Source organism: Neofelis nebulosa, chromosome 18, assembly GCF_028018385.1.
Source record: "Neofelis nebulosa isolate mNeoNeb1 chromosome 18, mNeoNeb1.pri, whole genome shotgun sequence".
NCBI classification, from domain to species: Eukaryota; Metazoa; Chordata; class Mammalia; order Carnivora; family Felidae; genus Neofelis; species Neofelis nebulosa.
This window is the reverse complement of record NC_080799.1, coordinates 34794917-34816140: the sequence shown is the minus strand read 5'-3', so window position 1 is coordinate 34816140 and position 21224 is coordinate 34794917. Positions and strand designations below refer to the sequence as shown.

The 21224-nt window shown below is 45.8% G+C and overlaps 1 protein-coding gene across 6 annotated transcripts in view; it reads right to left on the bottom strand.

Annotated features, from left to right (window-relative positions):
• CPPED1 (calcineurin like phosphoesterase domain containing 1) overlaps positions 1-21224 on the bottom strand; it is a 104215-nt gene that overhangs the window by 2782 nt on the left and 80209 nt on the right. The window contains exons 4-6 of one of the 6 annotated variants that reach the window (XM_058712089.1): positions 19590-19734; positions 17970-18132; positions 17510-17879 (exon numbers count right to left, since the gene is read on the bottom strand). The exons of 2 other annotated variants lie outside the window; for them this stretch is intronic. In XM_058712089.1, coding sequence (XP_058568072.1) covers positions 17682-17879; positions 17970-18132; positions 19590-19734 — 506 coding nt within the window. In that variant the 3' untranslated portion in view covers positions 17510-17681. Of the gene's footprint in view, positions 1-17509; positions 17880-17969; positions 18133-19589; positions 19735-21224 lie in introns of those variants that run through there. 3 more of the 6 variants (XM_058712086.1, XM_058712087.1, XR_009256855.1) reach the window with 3 other exon arrangements.

Sequence of the window (21224 nt, the reverse complement as noted above, 5' to 3'; positions counted from 1 at the left end):
AGGTGTCTTTAACAAGTACTCCAGAAAATAAGAGAACCGATCTGTAATGCTCACTCATTTCTGTGGGTGAACGCTCTCGTCATGGCTGCTATCAAATCACCCGCGTGATGTCACTGACCCAGACGTGGGAAAACATGCGGTGAGCACATCACTCTGTGGCGCCTCTTGCCACACAGATACAAAAGCCGTGAGCAACCTGGCAGCATTGTAATAGCAATAGGTAGCAAGGTAATTAGAAAAGAGTCAGTTTTGAGTATTTACTACCTTTGCTTTTCAATAGAATTTATTCACTGGTGAGTTTGGAGAATTTAATTTTTAGTAATTGTTGTTTGACAATGAGCTCACAGAATTCCTTAAAATTTAATCACTGGTTTTCGTGAGCTGGATAGGAGGAGCTGTCTCGAGCACACCACTGGGCTGGGGCTTGTAGCGATCTACGGGTCTAAGAAGGAAGGACAGACATAGGCTCAAGTCTAGGAAATGAGACATGTTTTCTCAGGGTTACCGTGGGCAAGGGCCTTCCAGCTCTATTGTTAAGACCTGGTTCCAAATGGGGCTGGAGTGGAGAAGCCCAAACCACCAGGCAGGAGGAAGCTATTCAAGAGAGAAAGTGAAGGAAAAACCAAAGAAAAAAAAATTACGACTTACTCAAATTGAACCTGGAAGAAAATCCCACCACCTGTGAAGAAATCTCATGCTAAGTAAGACAGTCTACAGACTCCTCAATCAGGAATATGAATTCACTCCAGATGAAATGAATGATATAAAACTGCCTGACAAATACTTAAAATGAGTATGTTTAAGGCATCAAAAGGTCCTTGATAAAGGACTAATATCTACGAAAAACAACGTGTTAGGAAAGAAAACAGGCATGAAAGAAATGAGAATAATTGGTAACAAAAGCTCAGAGATAAAAGACAAGCCATTAAAATATAAAACAAAGACAACTCTCAATAAATGGGATAAATTCTAGACGGGACACTGTTTAGAGAGGAAATCAGTGAATTAATAGGCAGAATGCAGGCAGGGAACCAAAGACAACACAGAGACCCATACACAAGCAATAAGAACACGCAGTTCAAAGAACCCACAGAATGGATTAAGAGGTATCAATGGACGCTTAAGAGGAGCTGGAACAGGAGAAAGGAGGAAATGACAGTAAGAATAACTTACAAAGGAATGACAGACAGCAGACACCCCTAGCAATAACAGAATCAAAGAGTGATACCTTCCAATGCTGAGGGCAAGCAACTATGAACCTCAAATTTTATATCCAGCTAAACCATCATTCAGATTGAAGGGCAAAATAAATACATGCTGAGGCATATAAAGAGTTTACCACTTCCAAACCTTCACTGAAAGAATTATTAGGAGATCTGTTTCAGCAAGGAAGGGATGAAATTAAAAAATAGTGATGAGCAAACACTAATAAATATATTTTGGTAAATTTAATTAACTACTGATTTCCCTTGAAAAAACTATTTTTTAATGTGAAAGTGAAACTAAAACTCAAGAATGTCAGGATGGGAAGTTCAGTGGATAATTAAAGTGCATGAAAGTTATTGTCATGTTTGGAAGGAATGCGAAAATAATAAGTAACTTTGTATTTGCTAGGAAAAATGCATAATTAACATGCTTCTTAAAAATGGGCACAAGCAACCAAACTAAAAATAGACAAAGTGTACCTTTCAAAACTTTAAGGTTTTGTGCTTCAAAGAACATTATCAACAACGTGAAAAGATAACCCGTGGAATGAGAGAAAATATTTGCAAATCATATATCTGATAAAGATCTAATATCCAGAAAATATGAAGAGAAGAATATGAAAACTATGAAAAGATGTTCAATGTCACTGATCATTAGAGAAATGCAAATCAAAACCATAATGAGGGGCGCCTGGGTGGCTCAGTTGGTTAAGGGTCTGACTTGAGCTCAGGTCATGATCTCACAGTTCGTGAGATTGAGTCCTGCATCGAGCTCTGTATGGACAGTGCAGAGCCTGCTTGGGGTTCTCTGTCAGCCCCTCTCTCTGCCCCTCCTCCACTCACATGTGTTCCTTCTGTGTCAAAAATAAATAAACTAAAAAAAAAACACAACATAATGAGATACCCCTTCACATCTACTAGGATGGCTATAAACAAACATGGAAAATAACAAGTGTTCACAGGGATTTGGAGACATTAGAACCCTCATATAGTGCTGGTGGAAATGTAAAATGGTACAGCCATTCTAGAAAACACTTTGGCAGCTCCTTATAATGTTAAACATGGAGCTATCATGTGGACCAGCAGTTCCACTCCTAGGTATGTACTCAAGAGAAATGAAAACACACAGCCATGTACGAACGTGTGTGAATGTTCACAACATTACTCACAGTAGCCTAAAAAGGAGCCTACATGTCCATTAATCGATGAGTGGATAAACAAAATGTGGCATATCCATACAATGGAAGATTATTCAGCTGTAAAAAGCAATGAAGTGAAAGAAGATTCTTGTATGTCAGGGGCTGGGGGAAGAGGGAAAGAGGAAGGGAGAGTGACCACTAACAGGCCCAGCATTTCTTTGTGGAATGGTAAAAACTGTCTAAAAACGGTCTGGAATCAGACAGTGATGATGGCTGCACTATTAAAACCAATGAATTTAGGAGTGTCTGGGTGTCTCAGTCGGTTAAGTGTCTGACTCCGACTCAGGTCACGATCTCACAGTTTGTGAGTTGCAAGCCCCATGTCAGGCTCTGTACTGAAGCCCAGAGCCTGGAGCCTGCTTCAGATTCTGTGTCTCCCTTTCTCTCTGCACCCTCCCCATGCCCCTTCCCCCTGCCCTCGTTCATGCTCTCTCTCTTTCAAAAATAAATGAATATTAAAAAACCCACTGAATTTGTACTTTAAAAGGGGAAATTTTATGGTATGTGAATTATATAATACCTCAATAAAAAATGCAAAAAATAAAATGTGTGGGATGAGGAGGAAGCTAGAATGAACCATGGCGTAGTGGATTGGAGGTGGAGACATCAACAGGAATTCATGTTTACCTTAATATCAGATGCTAAAAACAGACGAGGACACCCAGAAACGTTTATAGAGGTGTACAGACACAGGTTAGTAAACAGGATACGTCCTTCCCAGCCTAGAAACAAGGGTGCCCACTAGCAATGAGCACACCTAGTGTCCAGATCTTGGTTTCTAACACCATTCTCCAGTAAAAGGAGATGCAGATCCTTGGAGAAGTGACTGACGTAGGGCTCGGGCAGGAAATACACAAAATGAGCCTGGAGCAGCTTGTCAGGCCAGAAAGTAAGGAAGTGCTGAAGTTCTCAAAAGCTCACAATAATGGGGCGGGGTAGGGGGTGTCAGAAGGGACAGAGGGGTCAACTGAAAGAGCTCCCCATAGCCAAAGCTTAACAATTTGAGCAACAGCTAGTGCTGAATTATAACCCAAAGTATAAGAAATAGAAATCCATGAGTCTGTGTTAATATAAATAAACATGTAAATGTGGGAAAAAGGGACGAATCTCCCATAGAGAATAACAAATAATTTACTTAGATATTCTGCCCTCAAGCAGGGGGAGCATAACTCCCCACCCATAGGTGCGGACTGTGCATAGGGACTTCAGTCCAAGAGTAACTTTATGGTGGAAACACTGACCGAACATCAGCAGGGATGACAGAGTCAGGTTGACTGCATGCACGCCACGATGTACCTTGACGACGGTGATGAGAACGGCACTTTACATCCGTGTGATCTTCCTTCCCCAAACCCAGGGCTCCAGCCTGAGAAAACCATCAGACCCATCCCAAGAGAGGGACATTCTATAAAATACCTGACCAGTACTTCTCAAAACTGTCAAGGTCGTCAAAAACGGTCACAGCCAAGAGGAGACTAAGGAGGTGTGATACAGAAGCGAGGTGTGCTATGCTAGATGGGATCCTGGAGCAGAAAATGGGCCTTAGGTAAAAAGTAAGGGAACCTGATTATGGACTTCATTAATAAAAGTGTTATCGATATCAGCTCATTAATTGTAGCAAATGTGCTACTGGTATAAGACATAAATAACGGGGGAATCGAGGTACAGGGCATGTGGGAAGTCTCTGTATTATCTTTGTAATTTTTATGCAGATTTGAAGGTGTTCTAAAATTTTAAAGTTATTTAAGGGGAGCCTGGGTGGCTCAGTTGGTTGAAAGTCTGACTCTTGATTTCAGCTCGGGTCATGATCCCAGGGTTGTGGGATCGAGCCATGCATGGAGCCTGCTTAAGATCTCTCTCTCTCTCTCTCTCTCTCTCTCTCTCTCTCTCTCTGCCCCTCTCCCCCACTTGCATGCTCTCTATAAAATTTAAATAAATTTAAATTCATTTAAAAAATATGGATAATTTCCAAAAGAAAAAAAAAATGGAATATGTGGCTTTCAATCAGCAAAGAGGTGGGGGAAAAAAATCACAATAACTACAACAAACGAAAAAAAACAAACACGAAATTTTAAAATGTTACAGACACCAAATGCTGACTCTGGTGCAGAGACACTGGATCACTCCCACAGCGCTGGTGGGAATGTAAAGTGACACAGCAACTCTGGGAAACACTCTGGCAGTTTCTTACAAAACTAAATGTGCATTTACTGTTATGACCCAGCAACAGAACTCTTTGGGATATTTATCCCAGAGAAGTGAAAACTTAGGTTCAAATATCTGTACACAGATGTGTTCTACAGCTTTATTTGTAATAGCCGGAAACGGGGAACAACCTAAATGTCCTTCAGTGGGTATACGGTTAAACTGTGGCACAACCACATCACGGAATACCACTCAGCAATAAAAAAAAAAAAAAAAAAAAAAAAAAAGGAATGATCGACTGATACACACAACAACTACAACAGATAGCGAGGCGATTATGCTGACTTTGAAAAGCCAAAATCAAAAGCTTCCATCCTGTGTGATTCCATTGACACAGCATTCTTGAAATGATGGAAGTGTAGACACAGCTGCTAGGAGTGAGGCACAGGGGTTGTAGGGGTTGGGAGTGGGTTTGGCTATAAGAAGGATCCTCGTGGTGATGGAACCGTTCGCACTTAACAAGGATTCGAAAGGGCTGAAGGAAACACGTTCAAAAATGTTGACAGCAGCTCCTTCTGGTTAAGAGGATTCTGGGAGAGTCTGCACAGAGCCCTGTGACAAGAGCCGCCATGCGCTCACAGTAGGAACGGAGACCCACCTGTGGGCAGGTGTGGCCATCTGCCCGCTGAGGTCCACGCCTCGGGATGGGAAGGAAGGGGACCCAGGTTCTTCTGTTTAGAACAGCCGAGGGTGGCGAGGATCAGCGAGTTCCATTTACTGTTATCAGGATGCAAACAGATACAACCCATCTCAGAGAGGTGCTATCTTCTCACGTTTCCTGATGTGTTCCCCTTGACCCAACACCAGCAATTCCATTGAAATGCCCGGAGAAGAGCCCACAGATGCAGATGTGTTGCGTCTGGAGGCATAAATACATAGTGCAGTGTTTGTGATGCTAATTTACAGGAGACGGGATGGATGATGGGTGTATTTTACACAAGAGGTAGATTTACATGTGCTGGCATTGACAGTCACCAAATATGTTAAGTAGGAACAGCAAGATGTTAAAAAAAAAAGCATCGTGTGATCCTGGTTTTGCCGAAGAGAGCGCATGCGTAGGAGGGTTTGTGCGCACTGGTCTGTATCTCCCAACCCAATGGGGCTATGTTCCCACTGCTCCCATGGGTGATTTCATGGAGACGGTGCGGGGGGGGGGTGCTGGGATTAGTGAGGGGGCATCACCTTCTACTCTTTATTTCTGTGGTACAACTTTACCAGTGATCATGAACACACACGTCCAGGTGACCTGAACAGCGTGGTGGTGGCATGCCAGGTGCCCCGAGGGGAATGGTGACAGTAGGGAAGGGTGGAGGGGCCACCACACCAGGGCCTGAGCTTGTGGGTCAGAAGCTGCGGGTGAGGCCCTGGGTTGGGCGCCCAAAGGGTCCTCGCCACAAACGGAGGATTGGACAGTCCTGGCCACACAGACTGAAGGACCGTGGACGTGAACCTCTTCCTCGCCTTCCTGGCCTTTCAAAGCTGTGGGGCCTGGGCCATCGGACCCACCTCAGGGAGTTCCTCATGGCCAGACAGAAACCACTCAGTGTCGTTCTTATTTGGTTGTGTACTAGATTGTGTGCATGGAATTTGGCTCTTTCTGCCTAATTCCTAGCTGCAAACTGTAATATTCTGGAAGGCATGTTTGGCAATTTTAAGAGTGGCTCGCATTGGCCGTAATTAGCTGTAAAGACTCACCGATGATCAAGTTTCACGCCATATTTATCAGCGCCCACAGAGACAAGAGCATTAATGGGGACCGTTCGAATGACCGGAGGGACTTTCAGAGCGGATCTCTGAGGACAGCTGGGCTGGGGGGGGGGGGGGGGGAGCTGCAGTGAGTGTGCTATCCATCGTCCTGCTGCAAGACCCTTAAGGCTCACCATTTATTGCTAATGTCCCAAGTCACAGCCAATGTGACTGAATGATGATTCTGGCATTAGCAAGGATGCCTAAGAGAGCTAGCGATAACGATGGGGAGTCTGTCGGTGAGCAGGGCCATCGTGTTCAGGATGTTCTCCCCTCTGGCAAGAGATCGTCTCCATCCCCACCACTGCAGTTAGAAACTTCACATCTTGGAGGCCTGAATAAGAAGCTGTGAGAAATGGCCACGGAATAAGGGCACAAAGGGACGGTCAGGCAGAAGGCTAAAGTCTGCATCAAAAAGGAGGAGGGTAGGCCTAACTGTCCTTCCTGCTGGGTTCTGGTGCAGAGTTTAAGGCTCTGGGACATTCCTGGCTGGCCCAAAGGTGCGTGAGAGACCCTCTTCTTGGGCTGGAACCAGAACCAGAAGCAGCCTGGTGGCCGACAGATGGAGCTTCTATTTCCCACCTCCTGGCAAGTTCAGCAGTTTTGAACCCAGATCATGTTCTCTCAGTCCTGCCTCAAGTCAGGGCAGTATTGAGGCAGGATGAGAGTGGCTCAGAAGCAAGGACAGCCACAGGACGCTAGGGCCCTTCCATCCATCATCTCACTGAATCGTCCCAACGGAGGCTCGAATCACCATTTTTCAGAGGAAAAACCCGAGGCCAGGACAAGGAACAAAGAGGCAAAGTTACACAGCTGGGAAATGGATGTCAGAGCCTAAGTTCTGAACTGACCTTGCAGACTCTGTTTCTGTTCTTTTTCTTTTTGTTTATTTATTTTGAGTGAGAGAGAGAGTGAGCATGGGAGGGGCAGAGACAGAGGAAGAGAGAGAGAGAATCCCAAGCAGGCTCCACGCTGTCAGCGGGGCTCAAACTCACAAACCTATGAGATCACGACCTGAGCTGAGATCGAGTCAGAAGCCTGGTTCTGTTCTTTGGGGACCTCGGGCAGGGTATTACTGACCCTTGAGAGCCTCCGTTCCCTGGCTTGTGAGACGAATAATGAAGAGGACTCATGGGTGGCAGGGAGGTTTAAAGGAGAGCATGTTAACGGATACCACAGTAGATACTCCTGAACCCTCGGGGCTCCGTCTCAGGCAGGGTTGGCAGCTGGCAGAGGACACAGACACCACGTGCTGGCTCTGCCACGTGGTCTCCTGTCTGAGTTACAATCCCCTCTCATGCCGACAGGCCATGAGGACCCATTTCTGCTTTTCTATTAGCCTTTGATGGGGAAGCATTGATTCACAACTCAACGGAGGTAGGGGATGCATTAATAAATCACAGTTTCCTTGACGGGGGATTGATTCTAGTGGTGTTTTCAGGAGTTGGGCAGAGTTTCCATCCCGGCTATTCATTAGTCATCTGTGGCCGACATGCTTCTACAGTTCCTTAATTGACTGTTACGTATGGATTGTTTTTGAATTATGAACTGCTGTAAGGGGATGACAAGCATCTTCTTAAATTACCACCAGAGGAATTCCCAAGCAAAAGGCAGCCCCTGTGCATCAGGGGAGGACCACTTCTGTGGCATTCGCTTCACACTTATTTCTCCATGGTATCAAGTCACAGAGATGCTATAAAAGCTATTTTTAAGCTGTCTTGATTCAAATTCATGTCAAATCAATTGGGAAGGGAATGCAATCTCCATGTAATTTAATATTCGAATACTGGAAGTGTGCCTCGAATCAGTCAGGAAATCAGGAGGCTCCCCAGTACAATTCTAGTATTAAGAACCGGCTTCCTGAATGCCTTAGTGTTACTTAAGCCTGGAAAGAGTGAACAGATTTAAATTGGACAGCTTTTGCTTTTATCCTGAGTAGATACACATTTATGAAAATGTTATGCATCCTTCACATCGCCGGCTGGAATAGTGAAAATTGTGTTGTAAATCATTAGTCACAATTCCCATTTTTCCTGCCTCAGTGGTAAGGAAAAAAATGCGCTGGAAGGAAGGAAGGAAAGAAAAGAAAGAATGAAGGAAAGAAGGAAGAAAAGAAAGGAAAGAAAGAAAAGGAAAAGAAAGGAAAAGAAAAAGAAAAGGAAGGAAGAGAAAGAAAGAAAGAAAGAAAGAAAGAAAGAAAGAAAGAAAGAAAGAAAGAAAGAAAGAAAGAAAGAAAGAAACAGAAAGAAAAGAAAGGACAGGGAAAGAAAAGGAAGGAAGGAAGAAAAAGAAGAAAGAAAGGAAGAAAGAAAGAAAGAAGGAAAAAGAAAGAAAAGGACAGAGAAAGAAAGAAAAGGAATGAAGAAAAAGAAGAAAGAAAGAAAGAAAGAAAGAAAGAAAGAAAGAAAGAAAGAAAGAAAGAAAGAAAGAAAGAAAGAAAAAGAAAAAGAAAGAATCAGTATGAACATACAGAAAACAGGTGCAAATAATCCCTGTAGCTGAGAGGCAGGCCTTGAGACAGTGATCCCTGCCAGCAACTGGCGGCCTGGGGTGGCCCGCGTGGCAAAGGGGCAGAAATATGTTTCTTCAGCAGGGCTGGGAGGTGCAGCCACGAATCTGAAATCAGGGTACGGTCCACTACTGGGTCAGGGTTTTGAGTTGCCAATTTGGGAATTCTAGGTTCCTCTAGAATCACTTTCCTTACATTTCACTGGCACGCATCTCCCCAAATGCCTGAGAGCCCGTGGCCCAGGCCGGTGAGGGAATGTGCAGGAGGGGAAAGACCAGCTCCACAACCTCTGGGTGAAGCCTCCAGAGGCTTCTGCCACCTCGGGGCAATAAACACTTGGTGGGAGGGTAGTGAGGCACCCAGAATGACCATTCCTAGCAACTGAACGCTCAAGGCCTACAGCTGGATAGTAATATAAACAGCTATCCATAATAAAAGGCAGCAAGTGATAAGTGCACAGTTTGCAGTGTTTTATTTACTGAACGCCCACCCTGAGCCGAGAACTATGCTTATTATGTATCGTTTCAGTTAAGCTTCACAAGGACCCCCATGAAGACACTTGCTCCCTTTTGCAGGTGAGAAAAATGACACACAGAGAGGTTAAGGGACTTGCCTGGGGTCACAGAGCTAGGATTTGTGTGACCCCACACAAGGGTCAGGCTGACTCAGAAGATGTTCTGTCCATCACCTTTGAGGTACAAAGTCCCAAGGATCATGACACGGCAGGCCCAGTGAGAGGGCTTCCTGGAGGAGGTGGCTTTGACCTAAACACACCCTCCACTTCTGTCGGTTCTTTGTTCACATCTGTCCTGGGACTTGAGGTAGGATAATCATTATGGTGGTAATGACAGTGATAATAAGGGGTGTTTATGGAGCGCTCGCTATCAGACACTGTTCTGAAGAGCACTTTATGTGTTCTCAGAAGGCGTAATCCCCACAATGTCCCTACAAAGACGGCATGGCTAGTATCCCAGTTTGGCAGATGAGAGGACAGATGTAGACACATTTCACAGTTTGCCTAACTCAGCACGTCCCCGGCAGGGCTGGGGTCAGAACCCAGGAGTCTGGTCCAAGTGGAGGGAAACTAAAAGCCTGTGAGAGACGGGGCACACGAGGGAAGGACAGGAGTTGGGGTGCTGGGAAGGCAGAGGCAGGATTCCCTCGCTATGCCTTTGAACGCTCCCCAGTTGTGCGATATAGAAGAAATTCTTTTTATTTCAAGCTTCTTTATTTTGAAAGAGAGAGAAAAGGCGGGGGAGGGGCAGACAGAGGGAGAGAGAGAATCCCAAGCAGGTTCCACGCTGTCAGCACAGAGCCCGACTCGGGGCCTGATCTCATTAACTGCGAGATCATGACCTGAGCCGAAATCAAGAGTTGGATGCTTAAGTGACTGAGCCATGCAGGCGCCCCCATGGGGGAAATTCTCACGCACGTCCTCCAGGGGAGTGCATGGTGGCACCAGGATTCCAGGTCAGATCCCAGCTCAGCTGGAGGCGAGGGGGCTGCACTGAGGGCTGGCCGAAATGGAGACGGGAGGTGCAGACTCACGTCTGCATCCTCCTCCTCCACGGGGGGAGCATCAAAGCACCCCGTCACTCCCAGTTTCGGCCTTGTGTGAATTCAAACCTTCCAATCCCCAAACTCCCATTGACCGAAGTGGGATCTTAAAGACATTTCCATGGAACGTCCTCTGGGGATCGCCTGTACTTAAGTGACCTGGGGTCCGCCAACATTTTCTGTAAAGGGTCACATAGTATTTTAGGGCCGTGCGGTCTCTGTGTAACCACTACTCAGCTCTGCCCTTACTTCATCGCAGGGAAGCAGCCGCCATTCATAGTTATGTAAACACATGGGCATGACTGTGATCCAATAAAGCTTTATTAACAAAAACAAGAGGAGGGTCGATTGGAGAAAAAAGCTTACCATCTTGAAAAACAAATAAATTTGGGTGATCAGCCATGGTTTCTCAAAATTCTCCAAAAATTAGAAGTTTCTTTCTGTACTTCTCACAAATCAAGAAAACAGTAATTTATAGTTTATAAAACTAAGAACGCCATTCTGGCCAGGGGAGACGATGTATTTGCCCTGCAGAGAACACTGCTTTAACGAACATAAAAGTTATTCTATTAGCAATTACTCAATTATTCAATAAATATGAGCATCTATCCTAATGGTCAGAAAGAGACTTCTATGTTTACTTGAAACTAAGAGTGTCTGCATCCTTCCATCTAAAACGGTAACTCAGACCTGAAACATTAAAAAGACTGTGTGTTGACAAGTTTTGCTTGAACTTAAATAGCTAATGGGTTGATACAGTAAGTGCATGTACCAGTAAGAGAAATGACAGAATTTAACCAGCATATAGCTCACACTCAAAAAATATAAGTATATGCTGCTGAATTAACTTTCCAGGTGTCCTTTATACAGACAGTGTGAAGTGGAAATAGCTCTAAAGTGGCCCTGCTTAAAGGAAGCATAACGTGAGCCTCTTGTGTAATTTTAAATTTTCTAGTAGCTGCATTTTTTTTTTTTTCAACGTTTTTAATTTATTTTTGGGACAGAGAGAGACAGAGCATGAACGGGGGAGGGGCAGAGAGAGACGGAGACACAGAATCGGAAACAGGCTCCAGGCTCCGAGCCATCAGCCCAGAGCCTGACGCGGGGCTCGAACTCACGGACCGCGAGATCGTGACCTGGCTGAAGTCGGACGCTCAACCGACGGCGCCACCCAGGCGCCCCTCTAGTAGCTGCATTTTAAAAAGTAAACAGTGACAGGTGAAATTAAGTTTAGTTACGTATTTAACCCAATATTTAAAATGTTATTCAACATAGAATCGATATATAAAATGTTACCAATTTTACATTACTTTCAGACCAAGTCTCGAAAATCCAAAGTGTGTTTTACGCTTAGAGCCCACCTCAATCTGGACCAGCCACGTGCAGGTATGACACTGAACAGAGCAGTTCTGGAGGGGGACAGAGGTGGAAATCCAATCCCAGTGTTGGCGCTTTTTAACTGAATGGCTTTCGTTTCATCATCTGAAAGATGGAGATAATAAGAGCTACCCTGCAAAGCTGCTGCTGTGAGAAACAGCTATTTTGTGCCTTGCACACAGTAGGCTCCTGACAGTTGAATGCCATTATTATATCAATTACTTAAATGACTGAACAGTTCAGTAATAGAAGCACTGAATTATTAATATCATACAAGGCCTTTTTGCAGAGCAAAAATAACCACACCACATACACAAACAGACAAAAAATTTTAAAAAGTAGCTCTAGGATCAATAGTTCTCAAATTTTACAAGGAAGGTGAACTGCTGGGTCCAAGCATAGCTCTACTTTTTTGGTTCAGCTTCAAATGTAATTGAAGAACCATAAACTTCACATATTCGATCAATTTGAACACACGTAAACACCTAGAAACCATCACCAAGATCAAGATCACGAACACACCCATCATTCCCAAAAGTTTCCTCGTGCTCCTCTGGAATCATTCCCTCCCAACGTCCTGCCCCAGGCCATGTGTGACCTGCTGTTTCTATAGATTAATATGGATTTTATATAATGGAATCCCATAGTATGCACACATTTTTGGTCTGGCTTCTCTCATGCAGCATGATTTTGAAAGATTCATCTACATTATTGGATATATATATATATATATACACATATACACACATACACACACACACACATACACACACACACACACACACACACATCCAATATATATACCAAGAGTTAGTCATGTATATAAATATATATGTATATGTACACACACACACACACACACACACACACATATATATACACACACACACATATACACACACACACACACACACACACACACACACACACACACACACACCGAGAGTTCATCCTTTTTATTGCTAGGTACTATTTCATTGTATGGATATCCCATAATTTGTTTACCCATTCAAAACTTCTGATGGACCCTAGGGTTATTTCCAGAATTGCCTCAACATTTGATGAAAACGGATTAACCATGTATGTTTGGGTTTATTTCTAAACTTACTTTTCTGTTCCACTAATCTGTTTTTCTTATACCAAATGCCAGTTTTGATCACTGTAGGTTTACAGGTAGTCTTGAAATCAGGTAGGGTAGGTCTTTGAACTTTGCTCTTTTCTTTCAAAACCATTTTGCTATTATAGGTAACTTGCACTTCCACAGAAATTTTAGAATCAGCCTGCAATTTCTATCCAAAATAAAACTACAGGAAGTTTGATTGGTATGTTGAATCTAGAAATCAATTTGGGAAACATGCCACATTAGCAACAGTCTTCCAATCCATGAACATGGTCCATCTTTCCATTGACTTACATCTTCTTTAATTAATCTCAGCAATGTTTTACAGTTTTTAGGGCTTAAGTCTTACAAGCCCTTTGCTATTCCTGAATATTTTATGTTTTTTTGGTACTATGGCAAATTGAATTATTTTTACAATTTCATGTGACAAGGGTTTGTTGCTGATATATAAAAATACAATTGATTTGTATTTCTATTAACCTAATATCCTGAGACCCTGCTAAATTCATTTGTTAGTTCTAGTAATTGTTTTGTAAAGTCCTGGGATTTTCTAAGTAAACAATCATGTCATCTGCAAATATGGATAGTTTTATTTCTTCTTTTCTGATTGTTATGCTTTTTCTTGCTTTTCATTATGACCAGAATCTCCAATATGGTGTTACATAGGAATGGTGAAAACAGGCAACTTTTCCTTGTTCCTGATCTCAGGGGGAAAATTTAGTCTTCCATGTTCCCGTAGTTTTAGACTTTTGATATTACTGTCAAATTCTTCTTAAGGAAAGAAACCAACTTAAATTTCCACAAAGGGTGTGAGAGTCTGGTCACTGAGACTGCACTCCTTGGTGATAAGGCAGAGCCTTTCAAAGATTAAAAGGGAGGCTGCCCAGAACAACACTGTGTTTCCATTTATCCAGAAATTCTGAGTAACTGCTCTCCTCCCTGTTCCTCTAACACCCTGGATAATCCCTGTCATCTTACTCTTAACAGAGCCCTTTCACACGACTTACTCTGGTGGATGTTGTTGGTGTCCCTGCCAGGCCCCTTCACGGGCTGGTGCATCCATCCTTCGGCTGCAGGGAAGGCTGGCCGAGAATGGCTCACAGCTGCCCTTCCCCTGAGCCCTGAAGGACTAAACCAAAGGCCTGGCTGGGGGCACAGCCAATGACCGAATGACACGAGAGTGCAAAAGGCCGGCCCCCAGACCATGTGGTATAGGACTCCTCTTCTATGAAGCATCCAGAACAGGCACATGTATGGCAACAGAAAGTAGACTTGTAGGGCAGGGACGGAGGAATGGGTAGTGACGGCTGAAGGACGCGGGGTTTCTTTACAGGGCCATGCAAATGTTCTAAAACTGACTGTGGTGGCCAGTGCAAAACTCTGTGAATGAACTCAAAACTGCTGAAGTGTACGCTTTAAATAAGTGAACTGTGTGGTATGTTAATGGTAGGTTGTGTCAATAAAGCTGTTACGGTGCAGTGGGGGAGGGGAAAAGAGGGAATAATGACCACAATAGTATTTTTTTTTTGGAAGACCTACTATGGGCCAGGCATTGTAAACAAGTCTCATCGTGTATATTATTTTTAATGTTTCCACATCCCTAAAATGGACTACTGTACATGGGGATTGGGCATCGTGGCCCCCTGCCTCAAGGTGGGTCCTCCTCTGTGGGGTGACTCTTGCTTTGGAGCTCTGGCTGGATCAGGCTGAAATCCTGAGCACGTATCTTTGCTTAGCTTTGTCGCCAGCCCTGTCCTGTGTCATCACTTCCCTGCTCCAGGGAGCCTCCCTCATATGTCTGACGAATCCGTGTCTCAGGCTCTGCTTTCACGGACACTAACCCAGGGAGGTCAGCTGCACCTCCTGACGCCTCTAGTACTCTCTCCGGGAGTCCTAGGGCCGCCCAAGGGCTCCCGCCACCCCCCCCCCCCCCCCGCTTCTCCCACAGTCCCACCCACTTTAAAAATAACAAAGACTGGGGTGCCTGGGTGGCCCAGTTCGGTTAAGCGTCTGACTCTTGGCTTCCGGCTCGGGTCATAATCTCATGGTGTGCGGGTTTGAGCCCCGCAGAGGGCTCCATACTGATCATGTGGAGCCTGCTTGGGATTCTCTCTCTCCTCTCTCTCTCCCTCTCAAAATAAATAAATACACAAACTTAAAAAAAAATAAAATAAAAATAACGACTTTCTATTAAGAGCCTCAGCTTGCTCTGTTCAGTGGTTTTTAAACTTCCTTTCCACTGTTCATCTCTACTGTGCTCCCTGCCTTAGGAGAGCAGCTGAATAAGCTATGGCATACACACAGCGCGGCTGGAAGGAAGAATCAGGAAGATCCCCACGAGCTGATATGGATGACAGCCAAGAAAAATTATGTGAAGGAAGTGCAAAAAGCGTATACAGTAGGCTTTCGTTTGTGTCAGACGGGATAAACGAACAAACACACGTGATGCATGCAGCTTACCCTCAAATACATCAGAAAAAAAAGATACATATTTGCCATACCTCTCACAAATAATAAACAAAAGAAAGCAACTGGGGTAAAATGCCAGATAAATCTGGGTGAAAGGAATACAGGTTTTCCTTTCACTTGCAACTCTTCTATAAGCCTTAAAATATTTCCGAATAAAAAGTCTGAAGAAAAAAAGCAAGGCATGTTAAAAAATACAATCAAATATTGTAAAAATACAAGCATGAAAAAAAAAAAGGAGGGTCAGGAAAATGTCAACTTTCTCTTCCCATTTGAGTTTAGTGTGTACTGTCCGGATAATGTGAATGTCTATATTAATAATACAGGTACCAGATACGGGTCTATGGCAATGCATATACACACAAATCCACGATTTCACAAAAATGAGATACTCTATGGGTTTGCAACTTGCTTTTATGCACTCAACACTGTATCTCTTAATTGTTTCACTCAGCACACACAGCTTGACCCTCCATAAAAGCCTGAAAGCTGTATTTCCAAGATGTAAACATCCAGGCTGTCAGCTGATTGTTGTGTATTTTAAAGCGGGAGGTCGGGCAGGTTCAGCGCCCTTCGGCCCTGCAGGTACGCGGAGGAACTGAGAGTTAGCACAGCTTCTCAGAGAGCCCCGGGAGGACCTGGGAGCACACTGCTCCTGGGAGGAAGAAGTCTCATCGCCCAGCCACTGTGGCGGGTCTCGGGGGAGAGCCCACCCGGCCCCGTGTGCCGCAGGATCACCGGCACAGGGACAGACCCCCAGGCGAACAGAGCACCCAAGCCAAGCGGCGCTGCCCGGGGTGAGCGGTGCACCGTCTCCTACAGGAGCTGGGACCCAGCCTGCGGACAGATGGGGGTGAACAGCCACAGCCGGAGGGTGACGACTCCATTCGTGCCTCCCCCTCTCCTGGGGGCACTAGGTAACTCGCCGACATCTGGTTCGCTCAGGCGTTTGCCCAGATGTCTGCTCCACGTGACGTGAAACGTGTGGCTCGGCTGACAGACCCACAGCCTCCTCTCCCCAGAGAGGACTGAGTGGGAATGAAGGGCCAGTTGTTGAAATGACCTTCACTCAAGGCCAACTCATCTCTGCCCTATAACCACAAGAGGTTTTTTCTTTCTTTTGGAAAAAACATACTCCCGTAAAAAAAAAAAAAAAAAGTACACTTTCCTTGCCTCGCTTCAGTAATGATCAACAGAAATGACAGTGTTCCCTGCCCAAGGCTTTTCTTCACTCAAACTACAGGAAGGTGAGAGAAGAGGCCCCGAGGACACCGAGGGCTGTGCATCTTCGGCAGAACCAGGCTGGCAGTGGATCCAAGAGCCCCGCAGAAGAGCAGCTGGGGAGAGAGCCGCTGGTCATCACGCGGACACCCACAGGGGCCCGGTTCCCGTCTGTGACATGACGTTTCCACTTCCACTGCTGCACCCGACCTGCCCACGCTTACGCAAGGACACGAGCCTTCCCGGGCCTTGGGGCACCTGAGCTACCGCGACCCAGGCCGGAGAGCAGCCCGCTGTCTGCAGGTGCCGGGCGGCCCCCACATCCAAAGCCCAGGGAGGAGGGTCGCGGTGTAGCCCCACCTCCCGCTGTGAACTTGAGGATTCACGATACACCTCCAAAATTCAGGCTTACCTCCCGTTTACCCACATGGGAGGCTGTGCTCAGCTTTTCCATTTAATTTTTCCCCTTCCCGATGACACGGCAATTCAAAACCTGCGTGGGATTCTCAAGAGGAGGGCTGCGTTTTATTAATACTAATATTTGGTTGCCCAAAAAAGCAGTGGCAGCTGGGGGTAGGGGCCAGGGGGATGTGGCCTTGAACCTCAGACTGCTATCACCAGGCTGTGTGAGTGGAGCCTGTCCACCGACCTCTCTGAGCCTCCCGTTTTGTCACTCGGAAGGCATAACTAGCGACCACCCCCAGGGCCACTTGGAAGATCAAGAGAGACTCACAGCCGTGTCCAAGGCTGCATGGCAGGAAGCTGCATGTGACGGACTCGGGCAGCGCTCAATAATTATACCTTCCTCTCGTCCTTCTCGAAACATCTGATCAGAAGATCTTTTTTTCCATTTGCACAAATTACATCTTTTTTCGCTATTCATAATTTCCTCTTTATTTTTAAAAGAAGATGGTGGGCTGGTGAGATGGGAGTGTGGGGCACACATTAAGGTTTCAATCCAGAATGGACAATTTTCTAGATTTCCATTACCCGGCTTCCATGCCCTATCTTAAACACAGCTGTCAGGACAAATGGCTCATTAAAAAGATTGTTTTGACTGACGGCATGTTCATGTATCAAACTGGAAATCCATCCAAAAATACTCGGGGGAGGTAGACAGAGGTGGCAGCCAGCCGTGGAATGGAGAGGCTCTGCAGGGTGTCGAGCATGAAACTTGCTGGGGAAAAGGTGCTCCAGCCTGGACTCGAGACAGGGAGGTCTCGGAGGGGAGCGGCAGCCACTGAGAAGGGAGGGGGCCTCAGGAAAGTCAGCTTCTGGGTCAATAACCAGAGAAAGAAAGGTGGCCATCAGGCAGATCGGCACGGCATGTGCCAGAAGAGTGAGCTTTTCCATGAGCCCTTTACCTGGTGGTCTTCCCTGGGGAACCGGCCACGCCCATGTCTTCCCTCGGGACGACCACTGCCTCCGTGGGACCTCAGCCACCCGACCCGGCTGCTGACGACTCCATGCCATTTCCCAGCCCAGACAGTTGTTGGACCGAGTCGAGGCTCCCTCTTCCCAAGGTCCCTGCAAGCAAAGGGCAAACTTGACTCACGCAATGCTTTCGCCCCCAACACCTGCTCCTCCTCTCGTGGGCTTCCCCGGGCGGGCATGCAGTCACCTGCTCCATGGACACAGGCCATGTGTCCCACTGCTTTTCTGCTAGAGCCCGCTCACAGCGCTTTTGGCTCTGCACCCCCAGGACGGTCTCTGTGACTGCCGGTTCCCCTTGTCTTCCTGCCTTCCTGGCCGCCCTCCTCTCTGTCCCCAGATGTGTCAGGACGACAGCGGCTTGAAGAAGTAAAAGGTACGTTTGGACTTATGATGTATTTATACATCTCACATAAAGAAAGGAGGCGGGTGGTCAGGGTGCATACAGTTTCGCTCAAGGATTTCACCAAATATGTTTTTGTGTTTGTGTTTTGTGTTTGCAGGTTCCTTCTGTTTTTCTGCTCTGCATTTTCAGCTTATGGCTTTGTCCTCAAGACAGCATGATGGCTGCAGGGCTTCCAGACCCTGTGTCCACATTCCAGGCAGGAAGAAGAGAGAAGGGCCAGCCAAAAGCTGTCCAAGAAGCCCCAGGGGCTAGATTCCAGGACAGAGACAAGCAGTCACACTAGGTGTTGAGGGGTCTGGCAAGGCGTATTTTCAGCCTGTCCCACTGGCATCCTGAACAAATCCAGGTTGGGAAAGAAAAAAGTGCATCGTGGACACACCGAGCAAGGCTGTTCTTTCTAAAATGCAAAACCGGACTGACATAAAACCTTTCCGTGCTTCTTTAACACCTGAGGGTCCGGATCTCCCTCCTGTTACACACCACCAAACATCTCGAGTCCTGCTCTACTCACCAGTGGTTTCAAGGCCAGCGTCCACACGCACCAGGCTGTTGTGGGGCTCTGGGCTCAGCTCACGCTCTGTCCTGTGGTTTGAATGCCCCCTTCCTGCCCACATCTGCCTGGTGAGCTCTTACCCTTCAAGCCTCTGCCTGCTCAGCTCCTTGAGGAAAGCATCCTGGCCCAGCTGAAACAAGCTGATTCTCCTTCCTCCTGATTCTTGCACATTCCCCTACTTGCATCCTGCGGGTTCTTGCTTCCCACCTTGGTATCCCCTACTGGTCTGTGAGGACAGAGGGCAAATCTATTTAACTGGATACCCATCCTCAGAAGGAAGAGAATAGAACTACTGCTCTATAAATGACTGTTGGACAGATGGACGGCGAATGAGTATAGGAAACTTGAGGCAACTCATAAGCTGTGTGTTAGGAGGTGTCCTGGAGGAGAAATTCCAAACTCCCCATTTTGTCAGTGTTACCTACAGAGAAGTAGAGTTCCGGCATTTTCCAATCTTACAAAAGAATTACCGTGTTCCTCGTCAAAGAAGGGCTGATTATTACTAACAAGAGGGTGGAAGACAGAGACAGAGAAATGAGCACGGATTCGGAATCATGTCTTGTCACTTAAATGCCACATGACAAGCTACTTTACCTCCCTGAATGTCCATTTCCTCCATTTTCAAAAAGGGATGCCAACAGATCCCTCATGGAGTCGCTGTGAGTTTCAGAGATGATGGGTTTAATCCTCAGCACAGGTTCACTGCACGCTGGAAACACAACGCTTTTCGGGACTGTCCCTGAAATAAGGTGTGAACGTGGGTTCTTTCTTCCTTGCCACAGGAGGCGCGGCTGGCCACTTTTAATACCATGCCCCTCCCTTTTTCTCTTTGATGGAAAAAAAATCCTGATTTTGTTCCGGGAAATATCCTCCTCCAGGAGGTCATGGGCTTCCTCCCAGAGCCAAGGTCACGGCCGTGGTGGTAAATGTCCTCCTACGGCCACTAAGTGATGAGCTTGGAATTGGTCTGTGGCCCAGGTCTGGGTATGAAGCTGTGGGAAGAGATCTGCCGGGGTCCTGGGAAAGGTTCTGCTTCTTCTCAGAAGCCCCCTCTCACTTCTGAATGTCAAGTCCAGAACTATGGCAGCCATCTGAGAAAGTTCAATCGGAGGAAAAGGCTGCGTGGAGTGGCGGGTGGGGGGCAGCAAGGAGAATCAAAGCAAGATCCTGGTCCCCGAGTTGGCCTGGCTGAGAGCCTGAACCATGCCCAGCCTTCTACTGACATGAGATAAGAAACTTCCTTACTCTCTGCAATGGGCGAGTTGGGACTTTCCCATAACAGCCAAAAAGAACTAACACTACCCTATACGTTTTAGGACAGTAACTCTCCTTTTGGGGTGACCAATAATCCGCTTTCAAACACTATATCAACTGGCTTTTGGAAGCTCTTACAAAATAATAGACTTCACTTGTTCTCCAACAGGTCCCAGGATGGTTCCTTGATAGGGTGGGACTCCATTAGAGCACTATTTTGTCAGTGACCTTCCTGACATCCTTTCTCCGGCTCGCGAAATTGCTTTCTCAAGCATCATGCATTCAGTAGGACTGAGGCGTGGACCCAAGGCAGCGCAGTGGCACAGAGGAGGGGGAAGGTGGCTCAGTAACCTCAGGCCACGTCTGTATGACAACTCAGAGGCAATTTGGAAGTGAGAAACAGATAACACACATCAGAGGCAGAGTGTGTCAATAAAAAACTCAAAACACGGTCAGTCAAAAACAAAGAAAGGAAATCTTTTCCTCCCTCAGATCTTAAGCTTTTCACGTTTAAGATTAAATGTGGAAAGTGCTAAGTGGCATAATTTTTTGAAACAAACTGATGGCTCTGTAACTATTATCCTTATTAATGTAAGAGTCAATGGTGACTGATCTTACGTACCTGGACCAGGGGTTGTGAAACTACAGCTCAGGGACTGTTTTCTTATAAGGTGTGGGAATCAAGAATGCTTCTTAGCCTTTTAAATGCCTATAGGTAGGTTTATTTAACCATCTATGTAATACTCTTAATTTTGCCTGTTGGCCCACAAAGTCTAAAATATGTACTATCTGGCCATTTACAGAAACACTCTGCTAACCCTGATCTAGATACCACTACAGGGAATCTTTTAATTCTCTTTTCATTTTTGGAAAAACTGAGAAAATTCAGATGAGTACAAAAAATAATGCAACCTTTATACTCCCACCACCCACAGATAACAAATATTAACATCTTGTAATATCCACTTGCACAGT